A 24,755-nucleotide genomic window follows, 5' to 3' on the forward strand; every position below is an offset into this window, starting at 1 on the left:
CCAGCCCCGCCCGCCTGTGCGAAGCCTGAGCCCGCGCTCGGAGCCGCTGGGCCTCTCGCGCGCCCTGGGTTCCGGCGGGGCCGCGCGGGCAAAGGAAGCGGGCCTCTCTCGTTGAGCGGAGCGGCTGCTCCTTCTGGAAAAGGAACGTGCACGCCTTCCCTTCTGAGGGAGAGGCCGAAGCCCCGTTCCTCCCCTCGACACCCTGCTCGCTCGTTTTCCCAGAGCGGGAGAAGGAGCCTCTTGGTCCTGGAGGAAGACTGGGCCCAGGCAGAGCAGGCAGGCTGCCCCCGCCCTCCCTCAAGCCATTCCAAATAGAACAGCTAAGGACAGAAGGAAGGCGCACACTTCAAAAACACCACTGCGACATTTGAAGGGTTCGAATTAATTTTCCAACGTTAGTCCCCTCGAACAATTAAGTTTTCCAAGGGCAAGTGTCTCTCTCGTTCTGGAGGTAGAAAGCCGTCTGCGCTTTTGTTTACTTTTTATTTAATTTAAAGAAAACAACAAAAAACAACTCAGTACAATTGCATTGCTGCATTGATTGTTCCACATCATCAGGGGCAGTATAGTTGATTTTGCCCAGGGGCGCTCTTGGGGGAAAATAGACCTTGACATATGCGAGTTGTAGTTACTGGGATGTATAGTTCACCTACAATCAAAGAGCATTCTGAACTCCACCAATGATGGAATTGAACCAAATATGGCACACAGAACTCCCATGACCAACAGAAAATATATATATCAGTGATTGGTGGGGGGAGATACTGTTTGCTTACTGTTGAAAATTACCTAGGGCTGCCTCTGCCCATCATACACTGAGCTGAAGAATAAAATGCTTTTAGTTACTTTAATTTTCTCCCTTACATATAAAGGGAGTCCCTGAGTTACAAACAAGGTAGGTTCTGTAATTTCTTAACTTCAATTTGTAAGTCGGAACATGTACATTTTAAAGTGTAAGTCCAGACAGACACACACACACATATGGCTGGACTTACACTTTAAAATGTACCTGTTCTGACTTACAAGTTGAGGTTAAGAAATTACAGAACCTATCTATATTGCTATCAAGCAATATAGCTGCACCCGCCATACGTTGCTGTGGCCAACCTTTCCTCCCTCTTTCTCTCCTTTCGCTTTTTTTCTTTCCTTCTCTCCTTCCTTCCCTTCCTTTCCCCCCTTTTCTTTCCCTTTTGCTTTCTCTCTTTTCTTCCTTCACTACTGATTCTATTCTGTTGGGAGTTGCAGTCCTCCTGATCAATTTATCTACCTACCTATCTCTATTTTTTCTTACCTATCTGGAGGATTGCTGGGAGTTGCAGTCCAGGAATAGGAAATTGGAAATATGCAGGGATTGGGATGCTCTCAAAAAATCCAAGGAGAAGAAATCTTGCAGCTTGAAAGCACTGCCTAAAGGACCTGGTCTAGGGGTTGCTAGGAGCTGTAGTCTGGAAGAGAGTGTGGATATGCTATTGTGTGTTTGGTTTGCCGGGGCAGTCATTTTGCACATGCGCTGTAGTGTCTTTTTGGGGGTTGGGCTTTTAAAGTCCCTTCCTCTGTGTTTTTCAGTGTTTTTATGAGTGATGGTCACCCATTGGCCCAATTGGTGTATTGTGTCCAAATTTGGTATCAATTCGTCCAGTGGTTTTTGAGTTATGTTAATACCACAAATGAACATTACACAGACACACACTATATATATGCATATATATATATATATATCAGCTTGGGTGATGCTGGATTGCTTTCCTTTTTGAGGATGGAACTCCACAGAATCAATGCCTTCACGAAAGTGTAACGATTTATTAACTGGCCTTGGGTCAATCTCCCCCCAGACACTAACTTGATTTCCCCACAACAAAGTCCATACTTAAAATTTTAAGGGTAACTGATTGTTCCTGAAGCTGCCAGTCGTGGATGTTTCCTGAGGAGAAGAATAGATGAAAGTTTTCCTTGCTCACTGTCTTTGGTATAAGGGCTTCTGGGTTTTCCATGTTCCGTTTCAAGTTTTGCAACGCATTGCATGAGTAATGTAAGATTTGAGATACTCTTATTTGTAAACTTAATTTTTAAGTTATACAATGGGAGGGATACTTTGGTCCTTTTTGTTAAGCGAGAGTCTCAAATCCTTGGGGCTATTCCTGGTTTTGCCCTCCTGCTCTTCAAGTTCCCTCTTGGATCAGGTGCAGGCAGTCCCCAAGTTACAAGCGAGATAGGTTCTGAAGATTTGTATCTAAATGAGAACAGGTAAATTTTGGAAGTGTAATTTGAGCCAGGCTTACCCCCCCCCCCCCCCCCGGTAGTGTGTTTTGAGATTACACCTTTCAAGGCACGATTAGGTCCTCCAGTGCAACTATGGTCAACTTTTGGTGGAAACATGGAATGGCCTGGAGATCCCAGGAAGTCCCTATTTTGTCAGATAAAGAGTAAATGAAACTGGGGATATTGGCCCAGCAAGTAGTGGTCATACTGTACACACCTAGATCAGACATTAGTCCCCAAACTTTCTGATCATTCACAGCAATCAAAGTCCCTATTCAGTTCAAGCCCAGGCTGAATGTTCTATGCCTTCTACACCTTTCCCCCTATTTGCCTTCTGTCAAGAGACAAACTTCTTTTGTAGCCTTTCTCTTCCCCTACCCCACTCCATTGGTCCTTCACAACATTCCCTGGCCTGTGATTGACTCCCACCAACTAGGCTTTTCCAGCTTATTTCCAGAAGTGAAAGGATATTTTTAATGCACAAAGTGTGTGTCCTACCTAGTCCTCATGAATCTTTCCACTGTAGTCTTTTTATTCTACTGGTCCTTTGGTTTATATTTCTGAGAGGGTAAATGAGCCAGGTCTACTTCCTATCCAAGTACTTGTCTTAACTGATTCCGGATTTGCTGCCCTGCCCTAAACAAAATTAATGCCTATATATCTATTATAATGAGATCATGTTTGTCCAGGAATAGAGTTTTCATGCTCTGGTGTGGAGCAAAATAAAGCATACGGTTACTTTAGTTTGGAAATGGTTTTGTCGAAGAGCTGTGAGAATGTTCTGAGCGGGTTTGATCTACCTAAGTTATTTTAAAAGGCTAGTCCAAGTTGTTCTTGTGTGCCTGCAAGTAATTTCTGACTTATGACAACCCTAAGCAAAATTATCATGGGGTTTCCTTGATGAGATTTGTTCAAATGGATTTTTGCCTTTGTCTGAAGGCTGAAAGAGTGTGATTTGCCCAAGTGGGTTGTACTAATCCTAGATTATGAGTCTTCAGAGTCATAATCCAAGATTCAAACCACTATACCATGTTGTCCCACCAGTCCTACTTACCTGATGATTGTCTCATCAAGGTCTCTCAATTCTGTATGGAGAGATAGGCCTTAACTTTGTGAGCCTTTTAGCCAGAGTGATTGTTTCTATGGTTCCCATTTCCTACCAGACTTCCCTTCTGGGATTCTAACAGTTCTGCTGCCTTTTTGTAGGAGTCCATTGCTATTGTTGCAATCCAGAGCAGGGAACGAGGCCCTAAGATAACTATCCACTGCACTTGGCTGTGAAAAACAATCCTTTTTTATTGAAGAAAAATGGTTACAAAATAAAGGAAAAATGCAAGTCAAAAGCCACAGCAAAATCAGCAAACATTAATTTAAATGGACAAAGCAAAACCAAAAGCCTCACTGGGAAATACTGGAATCTGTTAGCAATCCACTAACCGTACTTGATATCCTAGAAATCTTCCCATACTATGGCCAGGGAACCGGGAGAACTGCCAAGGTCTTCATCAATTCTGAAACGATGCCTGAACTGAGACAATCAGCTCGGCGTATTGCAATTAAAACTCAAGACTTGGTTCCGTGAACCGCCCTTCTGTTTTGAAGCCAATGTTTTTAATTCTTGAGTTCGGGAGGATCGACGCAAACTGAGTGATTTACTTCTGTCTTCCCAAATTTGGCCCCTTCTGTTGTCATTACAGTTAACAGGTGCAGAAGGGAGGGAAAGTTCAAGGTCTCCCTCTGAAACATTCTCATGAACACTGGTACTTTCATTTTCCAAATCTACAGAAGTTCCTTCCTCACTAATTTCAGGAACATTGGCATTTTCCAAACCTACAGCAGTTTCTTCCTCACTAATTTCAGGAGCATTGGCATCAAAAGGTACATTTCCACTAGCATCAGTAAATATACTTTCATTAGCATCAGGAGGAACAAATAGAGAATCAGGTTCAAGTTCAAACTCAGGCTGAACCCCAACAGCTATCATAGTAGTCAGACTGTTACTTCCTTCAGTTTTTGATGATGACTTAATGTATTTTATTTTTTCATTGTTTTGTAAAGCATACCTGATGTTAAGAAAAATTAATAATGACTTGACAGCCAGTATTTCGCTCTCTGCACCTTGAAATAATTCCAGTCATTGATCACTTGTGCATCTAGTGACAATGTCTGATCCAAGAATACCACAGATTGTAAGAATGATCCCTTAAAAGAAAGCCCATGAAAAAAGCTTGCACAATGGCTTCTTGGTATCTCCTTGGGTTTGGCTTCAGGACCTCATATGGATACTAAAATCAGTGGATGCTCAAATCTCATAATGTAACAAAATGGTAAGCCTTATATACAATGGCAAATGAAGGCTTTTTGATTTTTTTAAAAATACTGTCATCAAGCCATGGATGGTTGTATCTGTGGATACACTTCACTTAGCAACACCCTTACTGGTACAAACATAGTTTGGTTTTTTATATAGATAGGTAGTTTTCTTTTTATAACAAATTCGAAAATGCTTCATATTTTGTTTCATCTCCTCCCAGTTTTTGTAGTCCCATGGCCAGCCCTCCCTAGCAGTTTGCTGAAGCACAAGTGATGTGGAGAGTACACAGTCTGTTCTCTGCCTAAAGTGCAGGGCTTCCAGATCCTGGCCATAATTAATAGAGTTGTACCTTTGCAGTATTTATTGGCTGACACATCACTAATTTCACTACTCTACAGGCAAGCTATGTAGCATCACCTTTTTCCATAAGGAAGCAGGATTGCGTTTTTTAAATGAGAAAGAGAAGATTCGCTCCTGCATAGTTTCATGTTAAGATAGAAGTCTTTAAACAATGCTGGTCTTGTTACAGTTTGTAGGGACTACATGCATACAGAAAAGACAAGACAGAGACAAATGGCAGCTTAGAAACAGGCAAGAGCTTTTTATTTCATCTGGCACAGAATTAGTCAATCAACCCTCCCAAAACAATCTATCCAAAAAACAACAGCTCCCCCCAGGAGGGACTGTCAAACAAGTTCACGAACATTGAGCCATCATTGTGTACGTCTTATTTTAATAGTGAGCACCCAATCTAAATCGACAAATCATATAAAACAATGTTAGTTTTTGGTAGCATTGTTATTTTGGTATGCCATGCTAAAATAGAGACAACATAGCAAATGCCTCTGAAGTTTCTGTCTATTCCATACACCGCACAACACAATCTTATTCAGGTTTATTCAGAAGTCGGTTCTCTAGTCGTATATTAAGGATTACAGATTTGAATGGACCCTGATGCTTTTTAATAGGAATAATGCTGTTGTTTGATTTGAGAACTGACCTGCCACAGCTATAACCTTACCATAGGGTCTATGATTTGTTTATTAAAAGGAGTTGGTATCCAATATGTTTTTCATTTTTAACTTAATTTTGAGAATCCATCCTTCCATTCTATCACCCACTTCACATTTGCCACATTTTAAAAACCACCTATATGGCCAATTTACCTAGTTTTCTTATGCATGGATAAATGTAAGTATCAATCAGTGCCAAAGGACTTACTTATTTTGGCTGATGAAGGAAATATTTCTTGGGTGGAAATATGTTTTGATGAAATTCTTGATGCTTTATGAAAAATTGGATGAAAATATTCTGAGAAACATGGCACACCGATTCCATTAGTAGCTGCCACCGGTAGATTTTTAAAAAGTCAATTTTGGCATGCACAGAGATGAACAGGTTGATTATACTTTGATTTTCTAGTCTAAAACAGTACAATTGGAGAAGGGTACACTTGAGAGAAGTGCTGAATCTTTGTTTATTAAATAACAGGTGATGATGGTTCTACAACTAAGAAGTCTCCAACAAAACATAATAATAATAAAAAATATTGGGTAAGGGCTGCTTCCTAAACGATAGCAGTGGAATCTCTGTGAAACGGGAAGAAAAACATCATAGTAATGTTATCAATCATCAGGTAGGCGAGAATGTGCACAAGAGAGGAGAAGATATCCAAGTTTACAGGTATGAATAGAATGTGAAAAACATACAGAACAATACTCTGCATATTTATTTGGAACAAAATTCTATTATGTTTAATGGTGCTGACTCTCTAATATTTATAATTGCAGACAACTAGTTCTTCAAACTTGTATGTGTTACAAAATTTGGGGAGTTGTTCTAAGTGTATAAGCTACCCCTGTATGACTTTGACAAATACTGGGACTCACTTATCAGAATTAAGTCCGTGTTAATGTGAAATGGTCCCAAGAACATCTAAAAGACAAAGCATCACCTTTACCCTAATTTAAAGTTTTTCAGGAGTTCCAGTAAAACAGGATTTGTGGAGCTGCCCTCAGCTTAATAGGACTCACTGAAATAGTAAAAAACCCAACATGACAATTGAAAGTGCACAGAGCCACTGGCAGGCTTGTATATAAGGCCACCCACTAACATACTGTTGTCCCGTTTAGAATCACAGAGAGATGTCAATTTTATAAATCATCAATTTGCCTGAGGGTAGAAATACAGCATTCATTGATTTTATGGTAATTCCAGCCCTTTGACACTAGAAATTATGATGGCTACCTGTTTAGGCCCTGTGTAAGTGTTCGGGTTCATAGTGTCATTGTTCATATATCCCAGTTCATGTATCCCCTTTGCACATTTCCTGCTAACACAAGGATAATTTGCCTTTCCTGGATGCCTTTAAGAGTTGAATTTTTCCTTTTCAACAAGTTGAAGCATTCCTTCTGCTGAAACTTGTTTAAAAGATTCTATGTTAAAAAATAAACTGGACATTTTGGCACTTCTGGATTGTTCTCCTTCTCCTTCAAAATTGGAAGGAATTTTGGGCAGTCCCTGCTGCCTGCCTTCATACGTCAGGGTAGATTATTGGCACCCTATTATGCCGAAGTTGTCCACATCTCTACTAAAATGAACCTTTGGATGAAACTGAAAATCTGAACAGGTCCTGAAGTTCCCCATTTGTGAAAAACTACCAGATTACAGCTGTTGTGTTTATATTTTTCTCTATAGATTTGTTTTTCTTGATATATATATGTATATATATATATATATTCTTTAAAAATACATATTCCTCTATCCTAAATAGCCTTTCTTTACAGAAGCGCCAATTCAAAATTGAATAAACGCTTGGTCTTCACCAGCAAAATGAACATTTTTGATGATATCTTATGCTTTTCAAAGGCCCATATCATATATTCTATTAAATTTTCTCTTTAAGAAAAATATGAGTGAACTATTCATGATTATCTAAATCAAAATAGCAAAGACCAATTTAACTACTTTTAAGACTCACTGATTAGAGTGGGAAAGCATGAAACACATTTTTTTAAATTTTTCTATTAAAATGATGATTCACATAGTGCTAGATTGTACCTAAATAATTTCCTGAAACAATTCTGTCTTGATTTAGAATAGAAAATATTTTTTCAAGCTAATATCCCAAATAGTTAATTGATCATGTTCTTCATTTATTTTATAGGACATACATTACACACCCATTTAATACAGAAGAAATTAGAGGGCACTATTGTATGTACACAATTGTACAGAAAGTATTTGGCTACACAATATTTTTTTCAGTCTCCTTGCTTTTCTATGTATACCTGCCTAAGTATCATAATTCTAGCTCATTAGAAGTACATCCACATTAAAATACCTTTACTATTATACAAATAGTATTAAAGTTTGAATACAGGGGTTTTTTTAGACATAGACCAATACAAATTTGGGTGCATTTACCACTTTTATTTCACAATGCAGAAACATACATTCACCATGTGTTGTGATGTGACTGACAGTGTAATGAAGACATCATTTCTTGAATGGAAGTGATAACCAATACCAAAGAATGTTTTAGTAGGTGTTCTGTACAGTTTAAGGCTTAACTCCGACCTAGATAGGAAACACTGACCAGATTTGTGAAAAGAAAATGGTTCTATGAGAAAAGAAGGGAATCATTTTTTTAAAAAAGTCATGATGCCAAATACTTCTGAAATGCTAATGAAAACACACATTTTTGTTGAAATAGCCACAGTGTACTTTATAGCATGAGGACTTGTAAAAGGGTGACTGCAAGATTTCTAATTTGAAACTCCGACCAATGCTAAAATAATAATTCTCTATTAAAGGTTTCAAATCAGGTAAACAAAGCACATTTTGTAAGCATTTAAATAAGATTAGAGTCCCACCATTGTTTATTAGATAAGAGTGATAAAACCAGATGAAAACAAGTGTAAGATTCAAGTTGTTTGCTTACTGAATCAAGTGGGTTATTGGCACATCTAATGTGATAAAACATTATACACAGTATCTATACAGCATCTAGCATTTCAGGGTGCTCTTACCCTAAACAAAAGTTTTGCTGCTAAGAAACTGTGATTTAGACTTTCAATAAGTGTGAAGGCATGAACTGCTTTATGTGTAGCATGAGTTCATTATTTTACATCATTGCTGAACGTGCAGGTATAGATGGAAATGTAGTTGAGAAAAATTAAAATGCTGCTTTTTGTAATTTGTTGCTTCATGCAAATATTGGGTTATTAATGCTGAATCAGATTGCTGTAAATGGGACAATATTTCTGCCAGTGTCCTTAGTAGCAATCAAGACTGCTTCTTCCACATTGAAAATTTCTCAGGAGAAACGCAAGCCTGCTGGGTTATAACCGTGACTCCATGTAGGCTTCTGTATTCCCAATGATGTATATGATGACTTTGTAAGAAAGGTACATTACTCCTGTATAAAGAAAGTGTAATTAAGTTCTAGAAAGAAACAGATTTTAAAATAATAGATAAATTGGCTATTATGTATCACAAAAGTATGATATTTGCTAGTACAATTAGCTCTGTATAGCACACTGATGTAAAACCGTTAGTAGGAATGTAGTAGCCTAAGTTTGTATCACAACTGCATAATTTTTCTAAAGCAATATGCAGTATATAACACAACACTGTTTTAAGTTATTTTGAAAATATTCTAAGTTATTTTGAAAATATTTAGTGACGGGTTTATTTTATCCGTAAACACAAACAGCAACTAGACCAAAGTTTTTAGACAGTATGAAGTATAAATCACCAAAGAGGTATATTTTGAGTCTTATGTGTGATTAATAATGGTTTTAGAAAGAAATAAAATGGAAGAATTTATTTGTTGTGGTAAAAACACATACTTGACATAAAGAAGAACCTAGATCCAGTCTCTGGCACACCAGAGGCTGAAAAATCTGGGTCGAAGACTTCAAAAAGTCATGGCTGTAATATGTAGTTCTGGACCAAGTACACCAATGACTTCATTCGGTGTGAGGTAGTAACTTATGTTCATAGTGGAGTTATCCAAAATGGGTCAAAAACTGCAGTATGCATAGAAAATTACTTATATCTGCAGTTCTCAACATCGTCTTTCAGGACTGGTCTAAAGGCTCTGTCTTGCACCTCAGAAGTCACATCTTTTTTAAAAAACTGAAAATGTATATATTTTAAAAATATATAAGATAATATTTTTTGAGAGTCCCAACTGTTTGCAAGTGACTTAGTTTATCAATAGCTTATAATACATATTGCTTGGAATATATATGCACAGTTGGAAAACCATCTTTTTTCTCTCCCTTTTTTCCGGACTACATTTAAAACTTCACAGATGATGGGAGTATAAAGAGCTCTTGCACAGCATGTTAATATGCACCACATATTCTAGCACATGCATACAGTAACTGCATTATCTTCAAGATGCCTGCTTAGCCAAAATTTCTCAGCATGCCTTTATTGAACTTGAACAGACAAGAGAAACAAGATACATTACTGTCTCCTTTCAAGAAACAATGCCATTGTCAGAAACCAAACAGCCATGTAGAAACAAGGCAAAAAAGACATTCACATCACCACTTATTGTTGGTCAGCTAAGAAAACAATAAAGTTTAAAATAAATTTCAATCATATCTAGATAACTGAATTAAAATCCACATATCTATTCATTATATGATAGGCTGCAGCCATTACATTTGCAAGCTTTCGCAAACAGAGCAATATTTTACAATGAAATCAATGATTTCCTTTCCCTACAAGCCATATGCATATGCAGTCTTCAGGACGGGAAATTATAGAGCAACATACTGGATCATGGAAAATGCATAGCAATTAGCGAGCAGACATAAGCAAATAGGTTTCTTCTATTTCTCTAACTGGCATTAATAGAAAGTTGGGTAGGGAGGGGGAAGCACTGCACAACAAACATGAGATTAAAATTTTGGAAATCAAGTGGGTTTTTTTTTCACAAGATGTAGAATAAATGCCAGAAAGAATAAATAGAAAGGGTTAGAGATGAATTGTGAAAGAAGAAATGGATGTTGTCACATGCCAGCCCATGAATGCCTGAGAAAAATCTTATCCTCTTACCTGTGGTCAATCTTCCCCATCTTCTGGTGTGATTTCTGTCTCTTTATGTACCACTACTTTGGTCACTGACATGTCAGGGTGCTGCTCTTTGGCCTCTTTAATTGCCTGAGCCAGCGCCTAGCCCAAGGAAACCACAGAAGGGCAAAAACAAGAAGGAGGTGGAACATGCATGATCAGTAGCAAGGTGAAGAGAGATTCATGGTAAATTACACAATTTGCAAATGAGGAAAAGTGATTCAAAACAGGAATTTTATAATTGATCTACATAGTAAACCAGTTAATTTCAATGGCATGCCTATACTATACTGACTTTTAAGTTTATGGTTTAAAAATCAGCAGGTGAACTTAGGGATAGTTTCAGTAACATAAATCATACCTGATCATGATCAATGTCTGCGTCGCCTGTGATCACTATTCGTTTTTCAATTCTTGTTTCTGATATGCCTCCTTTTACTGTCTAAAAGAGAGGTGGGGAACAAATACAGGCCCTCAAGTAAGAGTATTGTCCGTCATTTAAAAAAAAACAAATAATTTGAGAATATTCTGCAAGACACATATGTCAAGTGTTTAAGAATAGCTGACATTAATGGTAATATATTTTATAGTACATTTTGATTTATATACAATATTTATATACAATATTTGCATACAAAACATAACAAAATACTGCCAGGTGAAGTCACATAAAACAAGTGCCACATTTAATTACCCAAACACATGCTCCCACTCAAGTAAGTGCTTAATTTTGAGCTTGTGTTATGCCCTAACACAGGTGAAGGTTATGGTATAATCTATTTTAAACTTATAGAAGAATCAGGAAGAACAAAAATTGTTGCACACATTTAGTCACACATTCATTTCTTTTTCCACTAATTTTATACAATTTCAATTATAAATAAATATATTACTTTGAATTAACTGGTCCATCTTTGAACGCACAGCATGAAATATGGCAAAGGCTCTATAGAAGAAACATCCTATTTTTATTCAATTTCAACGAAAAGGATATTTGATGTTACAATATATACAATTTAGCCATTAGCATTTAGCCATTAGCCTGATACCCATCGGCAACAAAGGAGTAGTGGCTGGGCTTTTTTGTAGTAATATCCATGTAATTGTTCTGAAATAAGCCTAGTTTACTTCTCCAAATTGTCGAGGACTATATATTATTCCCATGACTCTACATACCAGAAAGTTCACCTACTGTTCATACAAATTTATTTTCTGGTTGCCACTAGTAACTATTTTTGCGGGTTCTTGTTTGAATCCAGAATATAAGTGTTTCTGCTGAATGACTGCAGATAAGTGCTACATAATAATAAGCTTAGAACCAGATATTTGAAGGTTCCCTTCATCCTTTATGCGCCTGCTTATCAATTGTCATGGTCAGATGGCCTGCTATGCATTCTTTCTCCACAGGGAAGATTAATAGAGGTCTGAGAGATGGTCTTTTCACTGTGGGTGCCAAACTGTACATACAGTCAATACATGCTATGTGTATGGATGGCTTCAATCCTTGCCCACTTTATCTATGCAGGGAATAAATTAAAGGTTGAATTCCACTCAGCTTCTTTGATGCCACTTCCTGCAGCCAGATGAATCTTCATTTCCAGACTCACCAGGTCCTGAAAGTACTGATTGGGTATACATCTAGCTTCCAACATCATTTGTTATCCTGGTTGGGATAGTAGAATGAAGGGAAATACGTATCTCTTATCTCTGAACAGCTATTAATCTGGAAGGCAGATTGTATGTTCTAGCTAGAAATCTGACCTGCAAGCAAGAAGTGTTTATTTACAATATTACTATCCTGCCTTTCTCAATCTTAAAGGCAACTCAAGTATCCTTATCCCTTCCTTATAAAATGTGGTATGAAGGTCTTGTTAGCAAGCTATCTCATTCTGTTTACCTATGCAAGTCAGACTTATGGTTCGATTCCAGTGCTTTTGTTTGTTTTGTTTCAGCTCATCTTATTTTTTAAAAAAATTATCAAGACAAACCTATACAAATTTCAGAGATACTTACTTTGGTGATATGGGTTGTAGTTGTAGTACTGGTAGTTTCAGATGTGATTGTCTGTGCACTCATCAGAACCCCTGGTTCAGAGTCCGCGCTGGGATCCCCCTATGGAAACAAAACAGAGAAACAAAGTACTGTGAAAAACGTACTAGAGACTTGAAGGTGTATGTGTATAGATGGAAGGAAAATCCACATTAACCTAGAATTTAAAAGGCTAAGTTTTTAGTGTTATTAAAAGACACGCAAAGTGGCAATTTCTTTAGCAATGATAAACAAGCTGAAAAATAATGGAGCAAATGCTCTTAAGTTTGTTTTTGTAACAGCAAGCTACAACACATATTGCATGTTGTCTGTATTTGTGCCTTCAAGTTGTCTGCTGACATATGTGGCCTATTATATTGCATAGTGTTTTCTTATGTAAGGATACTTAGAGGTGCTTTTGCTAATTAATTTCTCTGAACTGGCAAAGAAAAGGAGATTCCACCTGAACATTAGGAGGAACTTCCTAACTATAAGAACTGTTCAGCAGTGGAACCCTCTGTCTCGGAATGTGGTGGAAGCTCCTTCATTGGAAGTTTTTAGACAGGCTGGATGGCCATCTGTAGGGGGGAATTTGATTGTGCTTTTCCTGCATGGCAGGGGTTGGACTGGATGGCTAATGTGGTCTCTTCCAACACGATTATTCTGTGATTCTATGAAATACAGCCTATAGCACTTGGAATTTGTTGATGGTCTCCCATCCATTAGTAACCCGTTCTACCATATTTTAAATCAGAAAAACTAAGAGAACCAGAGCTTTTAAAAATCTAATACAACCATGAGGAAATTTTGATTGTATTTCTAATTTTTGATTGTATTTCTAATTGTTGATTGTATTTCTAATTCTTCAGCATACAATTTTGTACACAAATTCCCATGGCCTTTGTTGTCCTATTCCTAGCATAGCCTGTATTTTATCTTTCACAGCATCTGCCCATATTATAGTCCTGCCTGTCTTTTGAGTAATCCTTACCTCAGATGATTCGTATGTAATGGTTTTTGTCTCAGTGTGAACGACAGGTACTTCTTTCATAGAAATTTCCATCTTCTCCCCACCTGAAGAAACACTGCCGAAGCTAATTGCTTCAGTCTTCACAATTGGTGACTGTTTCATGGAAAAGTAGGCACATTGAAGTTATTGGGTTCTGTAGTAGCAATATGTGTGAAATATAAGCAATACCCTACTGATTTCTTTATACAAAAAGAAATTCTGCAACAAATTAACTACACTTTACAACAATAATTTGGTCTAAATCAGTGCTGAATTGAGTGCCACCTTTAAAAAATAGGTAGCTATGAAACTAGATTCACATATGTAAGCTTTTCTTTAAATAGTTTCAACATGATCAAAATATGTTAAACATTTTACAAACAGCTGTCTGGGGAATAAGTAATTTCTATTAATGAATTGGGAAATCCATTCAGCATAGATTATTCTTCTCAGTTTTAACATGCACAGCGAAAAATCCCGTTGCCTAGATAAGATAAAGCAACAGGTACATTCCATGGAATAACATGCAATGTTCTTGTCTCAGGAAAATCTAGTTACTAGTCACAGTGGCTATTCATTCATTTATTTATTTATTTACCATGCTTATATACCGCCTTTCTCAGCCCAAGGGCAACTCAGGGTGGTTTATATATTACCTTAAGAGGTATATTACCTCTTAAGATCAAAAGCAATATGGTTCACTACAGCAGCTGAGAAAGAACATATTGGAAGGATGCTATTGAAAAAGTGCCTTGCTTATGGATTCCTTGGGAGACTGTCTGGCCACTGTGAACACAATGCTGGACTACTAGGGCTTTGGCCCAGTTCTTCTTTATGCTCTTTAATTTATAATAGCCAACATGATTAGCCACTAATCTCCAGCACTGTGCACTGTTCTCTATGAATGGTAGGAACAAAAAAGAACATTCATAACAATGAAACAACAGCAAGCCTCAAGACTGCCATGCAAAGGAGGAAAGCGGGCTGTTTCCCATGTGACACAAATGTGTATATCCTGGCAAAACATACACATCTATGGGAGAACTGCTGGCACACTGTATGCTGTCACATGTATTCCCACTCACAAATGCATCGTACTTATTGCATGCAATTGCCTACATGTATGGTCTAAGTTCCACTTTTCTACACAGATCCTTCCTATTTAAGAAAAAACTACACGAAGCTGTCCTAGCACAAGAAGCAAACTGCTCACGATAACAGTATAGCTGCTAACGTGTGCTTAATAAATAATTCATAAATTCAAAATAGTACATCTGTTTATGCTTTATGCAGATTAGCTCATTAGATATTAATTACCTCAAAAAGAGGTTTTCTGTCTTGGGCTGTTGCACTCTGCTTCTCTTCCACATGCTCATGAGAAACAGTAACAGTTCCTTCCTGTTTGGTTACAGCTTTTTCAGCCTCTCGCCTTTTTTCCTCTTTAGCCCCCTCAGTCACTGCATGGCCCTCCTTCCCTTGGATGCTAGAAGCCACATGAGATACTGCCTCTGCTGTAGCATCCAGCTGAATGGCAGCCAATTTAGCAGCATCCCCACTCGCATGCGCACTCATCACATGTTTTTCCTCCACAATTACGGTTCCCTGCACAACCTTCTTTACGGTCTCCTGTTGCTGTTGTTGCTTCTGCTCTTCTTTGGGCGGCTTGTCACCAGGGTGTATCTCTTGACTGGACTTTGCTTCTGTTCTCTGCATGAAAAATAGCTTAGTATCAAAGACTAGCTTGGTATATAAAGATATCACTAAAGAACATTGAACTTGTCCATATGTTGATTTCACTTGCATATTTCCTTGAGTGTTCAAAAACTAGGTAGAAGTAAATGTGAACAAAATGACAAACAATTTGTCCTTATAAATATTAAACCCCAGTGAATGTTCAATGTACTAAACAGTTAAAGGAGAAAAAGAAACAAAACGAAATTTCTTCTGAGAGTTTTATGTGTGCCTAAATCTAGGAGGGGATGTTATCCAACATGCAGATCCTGAGAGTGTTTATGAATGTGGGTGCAGCATACTTACATGCAAAATAATAAGGAAAGCCCACTAACTCTACAACTCCCCCCCCCCAAGCCCCATAAATTAAAATAATTCAAATCTAAAGATGGAATCAAATGGCCACCTGTGCCCAGCTATGTGAAGTAGATGTAACCCCTCCTATGAACTCTGTTGGTTTTCTTGCAGACTCTATTAAAGTGAAGATATCAGAACCATCCAAAGTTTTTTCACCGGAGAGTTGCTTTTTCTAAATAGACAGAGAAATGTTGAGTCACACATATACATGCACACAGAGAGAAAGAGAAGCAGACAGACACATACTGATTATGTTAATTGCCAAAAACAGAGACAAAGAAAAAGGAAGAAAAGTGGCAGGGGTAATAGAGAGAAAAATAATGGGAAATTAAATTAGCGTAAGTAATGTCTATAAGCAGTAATTTTTTAAAAAGCACAGTTGTTAGCGCTGGGATTTTGCTGGTCTTGTGAAGCATTTTTTTCTTCTAAAACAAGCAACAGAAGCATATCACATTTCAATAATACTGATTTTTAAAAAGTTTAAAAGCCTAAAAAATGCCTGCTTTGTACAGTGTTAATTTACTTAAACCATGAGGAAATTATAAGAAGCTGGGTTGGCTGTTGTCAACATAAAGCCAGGCAGCAAAAGGACCAAAAGGCAGGGTAGTGAGGGTATTGCCTTAAGAAGTCATGCTTTTATCTTTAAACTGTGGCAAAGTTGCATGTTACCACTACTCTTGAGGCTGTTGATTCAGTAACATAGTGAGCAGTAGCAATGGTAAAAGGTGGTTCTTTGGAATATTTCCACTCAGATATACTTTTATCTTTCCGACCAAATGCCTCTCCTTTTATTCTTTCACTTTCCACAGGTTTTTCAGTTTTGGTAATTGGCACGCTCCCTGCTCCATCACGCAGTTGCAAATCCTGGTCCATCTTTAATGTTTTCTTTACAATTTCCTCTTCGGGACTCTGCAGCCGTGAATCTGTCTCCTTAATGGGTGTCAACGATTCTGATACTTTTCTTTTTGCATCAGATAACCTTCTGGCTTTCTCATCAGTAACTGGTTCTAGAATTTCATATTCTGCTACTACTGGAATGATTTTCACAGATTCTGGCACCGCCCTTTCCATTTTTTGAAATGCTTCAAGGGATGATGGTACCACTTTTTCTCCCTCTTTTACTTTAGTGGTCATGGTAACAATTTTCCCAGAGACAGTGTCATAGGATTTTCCTAAGGTGTACATTTTCTGCTTATTGTCATCTTTTGATTGCAATTCACCTTCCAAGTCCTCAAAGCTCTGTATATCAATGGCGCTGGTCTTTGAAAGATCAGCTGGGATGTCACCAGTTTTACTGCTCACAGTCATTACTTTGTATGTCACAAAGGTTTTCGATTCACCATCAACTACCTCAATGGGTACTTTGTCTACAATAACCCAGTCCTCAGTGCCCTATATTTGAAATATAAAAGCTAAATTAGAACAACTAATTGTTTACCTGTGTGCCAGGAAACTAACATATAATATACTTTATGAAATTATGGTAGCCATCTCGAAAGCATATATACATTTCTGCATTCTATCCTTATTTCAACATGAATATAGTTAATAATTTTAGTTGTACAACTCTACAAGCCATATGAAACTAAACTGACATTTGCATTTATTTACAATATTCTAGTAACTATTCAACATATTTCAAAAATTTAGTCCCAGACATGCATCCCAGTATAATTCCAATTACTTCCAAATAAAAATATTTAAGGCTGTTTCCAGATGGATAACTTCTAGTATTAACTGTCTAATGTTGCTGCATTGCTATTCCTCTCCTAAGAAGGAGCTAGCATGGTATAATGGACTGAGCATTGGACTAGGACCAGTCTGGGGATCAGGGTTTGAATATCTGCTCAGCCAGGGAAATCCACTGGGTGACTCTAGAAAAAAATCACACATTGTTAGCCTCAGAGAAAAGCAAAGGAAAATCCCCTCTGAAGAAATCTTGCCAAGAAAACCCTGTGATAGGTTTGGCATGACAGAAAAAACTTAAAGGCACACTACAATTCCTTAAATATTTTTGTGGAAAGAAAAAAGTTGGAAAAAGTGGCAGGAAAACCATGGGAATGGGATTACAACTACAAGTTGATGACCCTTGTAAAGTTCCATGTTTTAGGCAGGAAATATACACTGATAGCTTTGAAAGCACCCTAAGGCTACATATTACAGTATCAATGCCCAAGTCTTTTGAGGCAGATACTGTGGTATTTTAATTAACATGCATACTCAGTGCCCAATTGCATAATTAATGGTGCAAGATAATTTTCTGGATACTAGTTTGATAAGATGCAACAACAATGCCAATGAATTACCCCTCTTACAGTTAAATTATATTTGTTAGAATATGGGTTATGGGGAAAGTTTATGCACATTTTATGTGTTAGTTAACAAAATATATGCACAAACATAATCCTTCTTTATGTGGGCACAAGAAAAATCTAAGGTTCTGCTCCCACTGCATTCCCTAAGAAATCTTGGGAAAGTCAATGTATATTTCCAAATAGGCTTACCTCTATGTTCATATAGCTAAATTATATATCTTTAAAGTTATGCATTTACAAATTTCCTATGTATATGACCTGTACAAGCATGTTACTGGGAATTTGTGAGGTTTGTAGATACTTCCTGGGCTTTTCACGATATTTGCATATATACTCTGTGAGAAAATGAAAACCAAAGGGCTTTCAGGAACCTACTGAAGTCTATTTGGGATGTAAGGTCTGAAGAGGGAACAACTATGCTTACAAAAATGAAAATGTGCCAGAATCTAATGCATGTGTACAATAGATTTTGCACAAGGAAACTGATATTGGATCTACAGTCATACGGTATGGAGGGTGCCTTTCATCTGCCCCTTGCCTCCAGTGTGAATTCTACATTTCAATAGGTAGGCAGCAAGGAGGGACAAAGAGAGACATTCAAGTTATCTTCCTACACCCTAAAATGTCATGCATTCCATCTGTACATACACATGCATGTATGTTGTCTAGATTCGCCCCTCCTTATCAGGCCCAAAATCTGCCCATCAACTGGAATATATATTTGCTGTAATGTGTGAAGCACATTTGGGATTCTTCATCTCATACAGGACATTCACTTTAATAGTGTGTTACTTAAATAATATTTTCAGTGAGAAATCTATTTGCATTTTGAATGCAGGAATTAAACATATGGATATAAGCATGCACAATAAATGAAGGGATTCTATACTCCAAAAGTTGAGGCTGCAAGAAGATAAATCTTAAACAGAATTTTCCAATACCCTTTCTAGCATTCTGCTCCAGAATTCTAGCCACCACTGATATTTATTGGCATGTGTTCATCAAAAGGAATGTGAGGCCACAAGAAGTAACCTCTTCGAATGCATGTTTCTCCTTTTTACCTGAGAATCAAGGAATGTAGTACTTTCATTCTGCAAAAATATACGCTTTTCAGATTTTTCTCTTTCTTCTTTGGTCTGATGAAGAAGAAGGATTGAGGAAGTGTATATTTTTAATAAAGACCTGTGACTTAATAAACAGATGGTTTTATATGTAATTCATAGCATGCTTTTTCATTCTCTTTTATCTTCATATGAGCATAATATAACTCACTGAGCTATTTACTTGGAACAAAGTTAGATCATGAATGATTTCTAAGTACTAAGAGAAAATGTGTTGCAACTTGAATTTCAAACTAATAGCAGAATCTTATAAATAATTAGCTATGGCACTTATTCCAGGGGTTGAAGGCACATTTAATTTTGTATCGAACTGGGATACAATACTGGGTTGAGAAATGTTAAAAAGAAGTCTCTAACAACAGCTTACAGAGCTATGTGATACCAGCTGCCAATTACACTTGAGCTCCTGTACAGAATAGACACATGAGGACAAAAATATGGGACATTCCTACTCTGGATTTCCCAGAGTTGTTGCCTGGGGAGGCTTCAGAAAAACAGCCATATGCTGCCCCATTGATCATTAAGTTATTATATAGCACATTGAGATAATGTGAAACACATTTAGTTACCTGCACATTTGTTTTGTTTGCTCTCATATGACAATCCTTCCCTACTCTATATGTTTTTCTCTAGTTGTGTTATGCTAAAAGTTTCTTTTGAGGGCCATTTTAGTATGTGAAAGCTCAAGATTTCTGAAATAGAACTTTTTCATTTTGCTTACTTTTCACAAAGATTCAATCTGATGGAAGCACAACACTATAGATACCATGCTAAGTATAGAAGCAGGCAGTCTATGTGCTCCAAAAGGTGTCTATTAACAGGTAGGTCTTCTATTTCTCCAAAAGAGAAATAGAAGCTGAAAAATTATAGCTGGATCATATTCATATTCAACTTGTAATAAATTATTCAGGGTGTTATACCCTCCATACTAATTTGTTCTAGCATGAAACAAGAAAGTCACAATCAGTAGTCTTGTATGGAATGCAAAGAAAAAGAAATTCAGGAATATAAATTTGAATCGATGACTGATCTGTAACCAGTATGCCATCTATTATCTTGCATGTAGTTACAAATAGAGTTATGAACTTCTTCCATCTTTTTTTTACACCCACCTACCAAACAAATCCTTTTAGTTTCATTTTTTTTAGCATAATCCCACGATTTCACAAACTTTATTTCTATGAAACCTAACTTAATCTGTAATAATCAAAGAAATTAAACTACTTAGTCTGTTTTGTTGTGATCATTTCCTTTGCTTACTGAAGTCAGAAAGCAGAAAATTAATTACTCACTTCTTCAGGCACAAGTGGTTCAATCATAGGAGCTTCTTCATGTCTTGCAGCAAGCCGAACTGGTGATGTTGAAAGTCTTTTCTCCCATTCATTGGCCCCCGTGGTATCTGTGGAGGTTTCCAAGAATGTCCTTTTCAGCTCACTTATATTAGTCTGGTGTTTCATCAGGTCCTCTTGATTTTTATCTAGTTCCTGGAGGAAGGAGAAATGCAACCTTTTGTAATGTTGATCATTCAGATTGATAGGATATAAACAAATTGAACTGTTTAAATTATTAGTCAGCAAAATAAACCCTGAGGGATTAGGTCTCACAGCACTACCACAACACTCTTAGGAAACTATAGTGCTTTGAAGGATACTTGCACAGAAACTCTTAGGACACTTCACGCATTACATTCTGACAAGCCAAATGTATGCTCATCAGGAACTTGCAGCCAGTGCCAGCTCCCTTATGAGTATACCTATTTTAAAGATGTATTTACAAATTGAGTTTCACTGCATTCATACGTTAGAATATTACTTATACAAGAGCTTTTTTTTTCTTCGTACATTTTAAAATGCAATGTATAAAGTGGTCCGTGGTCATTTGAGCACCCAGTGCTCTTAAATATAGTCAGAATTCACACACATTCTAAAAGCTAACTTGTAAAGAGAGGGGTGGGAAATCTACATACAAACACAACAGAGTCCTAAAGAACAGTGTAACAAAAAGTCCTAGTTCTAGAAGAGAGATTGATTATTAGCAAGTGAGAATACACATCTCATGCATCATAGTGCAGATTCACAGCTTAACCACTATTTTCAAAACACATATACATTACATGCACTGGTATATACCAATACCAACCTCTAACATAAGATTACTATGTTTGACATACACATTTTCACCCTTTATGCGCTTAATCAGACTATTCTGAAAAAAGTGAAAGAGAAGGAAAAGTAAGGGTAACAATACTGAAAGGATACAAAAAGCTGCTCTGGGGCAATAATGCTAAATACTATGCCAAGGGAAAGAGCACCAACAATTTAGTCACAAAAGATACACACATCCCATTTTGTCACCTACCTGTGTCTTGAGATCACCATCTTCTTCCTGATCAGACTGTTAATACAGGAAAGATTTTAAAATGTGATCTCACAATTAAAATGTTGAAACAGCTAGAAACCTTAGTAACCATATTCAACATATGAATAATTTTTAAAAACCTTTCAAACTGGCAGATTTATTTCATCATATGCTTTCTTAATTATGATCCAGTTCCTGATGACTGGTTATTCCCCAGTGTACCTTAAAAGGACTGGTTAGCATAAACCTTTTGGCAAATGCCTCACGGCTATCTAATTTGGGCATATAAACCTGGTCTTAGAGCTTATTTTCCAAGCACCTATGGACAGTCTTTCCATGGCAACAGAATACAAAGACATAGCCATAATTGTGTGGACCAAAAGCGATTTCGTAGCACATTAGAATTAACTAATATAAAGAAGCTGAAATCATAAGCTTTTGTAGACTAAGATCTGGATGGGGCCACACTACCCCTGAAGACACAGGTCCACAGTCTGGGGGTCCTCCTGGACTTATCGCTAAGCCTAGAGGTCCAGGTGTTGGCAGTGGCCAGGAGGGCCTTCACACAATTAAAACTTGTGCGCAAGCTGTGACCATATCTTGAGGAGCCGGATTTGGCCATGGTGGTCCATGCCTTGGCTGCATCCCATGTAGACTACTGTAATGGGCTCTATGTGGGGTTGCCCTTGGAGAGTGTCTGGAAACTTCAATTAGTTCAGAGATCTGCAGCCAGGTTATTGACAGGTGCTGGACCCAGGGAGCATACTACCCCCCTGCTAAAGCACCTGCACTGTCTGCCAATGCCTTTCTGGGCCCGATTCAAGATGCTGGTTTTGATCTGTAAAGACCTAAACGGTCCATAAATAAAGTTTATTATTATTATTATTATTATTATTATTATTATTACTTATCTATCTGACTGCATCTCCCTGAATGTTAGGATCCTCTAACAAGGCCCTCCTCTCGTTGCCACCACCATCGCAAATGCGGTTGGCAGTGGGCCTTCTCGGTGGCTGCTCCAACTCATTGGAACTCCACAAGGAGGTTAAAACAGCCCCTTCCCTGACATATTTTAAAAAGCAGCTAAAGTCCTTCCTGTTCATGCAAGCTTTTGATGAAGACACTTGGCAGTAATGACAGGAAGACTTTTATTGAGTCATGCTATTGTTTACTATCTGTCTTGTTGAGTTGCCTGAAATAATTGTATTAGTAAAATGTTTTTAATATGTTTATTTCTTACTGTAAATTTGTATTTGTATATTATTGTTTTGCATATGGATATTGTTTTGTATTTTTAAAATATAACGTTGTAAGTTGCTTTGGGTCGCGTTTAGGGAGAAAAGCAGGAAATAAATAAAGATTTATTAGATAATATTAGTATATTATCTGCTTCATCAGACACCTCTGATAGATGAAGTAGATTTAAGTCCATGAATGTTTATGTTACCAGCATCTTTACTTTAGTTAGACTCAAAGGTGCTATGACATTCCATCGGACATAACTGTTAATCTTAAAATTACTGTAATATTAGTCTTTTTCCCCTTCTCTTTAAAGACAAACATGAATATTACGTATAGATCTTTATAAAGCATTTTAGCAAATGTTGTGGCAGCTCTGAGCTCTCAGGGAACTAAGGGTATGTAGGGCACTGACACAGGGCAATTACGTTTTAAGTATTTGCAATTAATGTAGTTCTAAAATTATACAAGCCAATGTAGAAAGAAAAGCAACAAGATATTAATAAAATGCTTGTGGCTGGAACCGAGCACAGCCTCCAAGATGCCGAAGATGGGAAAGCCTATATACCTCTTTCTATGTACAGTTGTCTGTCTTGTCATTGTATAATGTAACTTAATGTTTGCCGTATACTGTATGGATTCTGTGATCTGCTTTGAGTCCCCTTCAGGATGAGAAGGGTAGAATATAAATACTGTAAATAAATGTAAATAAATAAATTTATTGGGGTGAAAAGAAATGCATCATTTCCAAAGTACACTCCTTTCATATGTGAATGCACACCATTCACCATGGGCAAAAAACTTCAATTGACCCGTGACAGTAAATGTCAGATTAGAATGTTGTTCTGATTCAAATTATCTACTCTATCAGGGGATTTTAAAATATTGTACTTTAAGGTAGATGTGTAGGGGTTTACTTTAATCAGGACCACAGTTGGGCACTTTTCGACTTAGCAAAAATGGAGATATATATGAAGGACCCTTTCCTTAGTGCAATTAATGAGAGCTTTCCCTTTAAAGTTAAGTAAAGGTAAATTTTAAAAGGAAGACTAGTATTTTCTAACCCAGACCGTGGTGTGAAAAACCCTGAAAATGTGTCCTTCCAAGATGTAGGATTGCAATCCCCATAAACACAGGCAATGGTGAAACCATGCAAATTGCAATGTAAAAACACCTGGAAATCCAGAATGGTCTACAACGGATTTACACAGATACACAAAAAATTACAATGCAAGCATGTATTGTGTATTCTAAGAATAGAATCCAAGTCCAAATATCTTGTAAAGAGTTATGCTCAGTTTCATTAATAAATATACACAGTGGCATGGATGGACCTGCTTTGTTGTATGGTATATGATATATTTTCTGGCAAAAATCAATAATACAAACCTCTGTGGCAGTGGTTTCACCATCAGCTGCAGTATCCGTCCTTTCACTGTCGGTCTGTTTTGTGGCAAAAGTAGCCAGGTTCCAGGAGGTAAGGAAGAATAAAGAATAAACTCCATTTGTAAGCAAACCTAAGTCATAAGGTATTTTACAGTATTATCCCTGTGAACTGCACCTGGGTTGTTTTTCAAACTACTGACAATTTAAAAGAAGCAAAAGCAGAAATAAACAGACCAGGCTCAGAGGAAGGCTCAAGGTATACTGTACAAAGTATGTGGCTTTTGTATTGAAGCTTTAGTAGCCAAACAAAATGGGTTTTTTTTTTAAAAAAAAAAGTATGTACTTGGAGCTCTGAATTCTTCCAAGGAAAGCCAGGTGGCTTTAAGAAGAAGTAAACACTGTGAAAACACTTTTTCATGTATACTTTTCATGAAAAAATACAAAAAATGTTGATAGTGGATTCAACATTATATTTAGAAAGGAAAAAATATAATTTGGTTTTATACATATACAGCTACTTTAACAGTCACCTGACTTTCAGCCCCTCA

General features: G+C 37.2%; 1 protein-coding gene across 26 annotated transcripts in view; it reads right to left on the minus strand.

Annotated features, from left to right (window-relative positions):
* Positions 1 to 5,149: 5,149 nt before the first annotated feature.
* EPB41L3 (erythrocyte membrane protein band 4.1 like 3) overlaps positions 5,150 to 24,755 on the minus strand; it is a 195,664-nt gene continuing 176,058 nt past the window's right edge. For 9 of the 26 annotated variants that reach the window (XM_060775089.2, XM_060775084.2, XM_060775076.2 and 6 more), the window contains 13 exons: positions 24,211 to 24,264; positions 21,583 to 21,618; positions 21,364 to 21,429; positions 20,517 to 20,708; positions 19,165 to 19,239; positions 16,458 to 17,180; positions 15,838 to 15,960; positions 15,018 to 15,407; positions 13,683 to 13,814; positions 12,677 to 12,775; positions 11,025 to 11,105; positions 10,649 to 10,765; positions 5,150 to 8,993 (listed from right to left, as the gene is read on the minus strand). In XM_060775089.2, the coding sequence (XP_060631072.2) occupies positions 10,655 to 10,765; positions 11,025 to 11,105; positions 12,677 to 12,775; positions 13,683 to 13,814; positions 15,018 to 15,407; positions 15,838 to 15,960; positions 16,458 to 17,180; positions 19,165 to 19,239; positions 20,517 to 20,708; positions 21,364 to 21,429; positions 21,583 to 21,618; positions 24,211 to 24,264 (2,082 nt within the window). In that variant the 3' untranslated portion in view covers positions 5,150 to 8,993; positions 10,649 to 10,654. The remainder of the gene's footprint in view (positions 8,994 to 10,648; positions 10,766 to 11,024; positions 11,106 to 12,676; positions 12,776 to 13,682; positions 13,815 to 15,017; positions 15,408 to 15,837; positions 15,961 to 16,457; positions 17,181 to 19,164; positions 19,240 to 20,516; positions 20,709 to 21,363; positions 21,430 to 21,582; positions 21,619 to 24,210; positions 24,265 to 24,755) is intronic. The other 17 variants (XM_060775103.2, XM_060775098.2, XM_060775101.2 and 14 more) reach the window with 10 other exon arrangements.

Source organism: Anolis sagrei, chromosome 4 (assembly GCF_037176765.1).
Source record: "Anolis sagrei isolate rAnoSag1 chromosome 4, rAnoSag1.mat, whole genome shotgun sequence".
NCBI lineage: Eukaryota > Metazoa > Chordata > Lepidosauria > Squamata > Dactyloidae > Anolis > Anolis sagrei.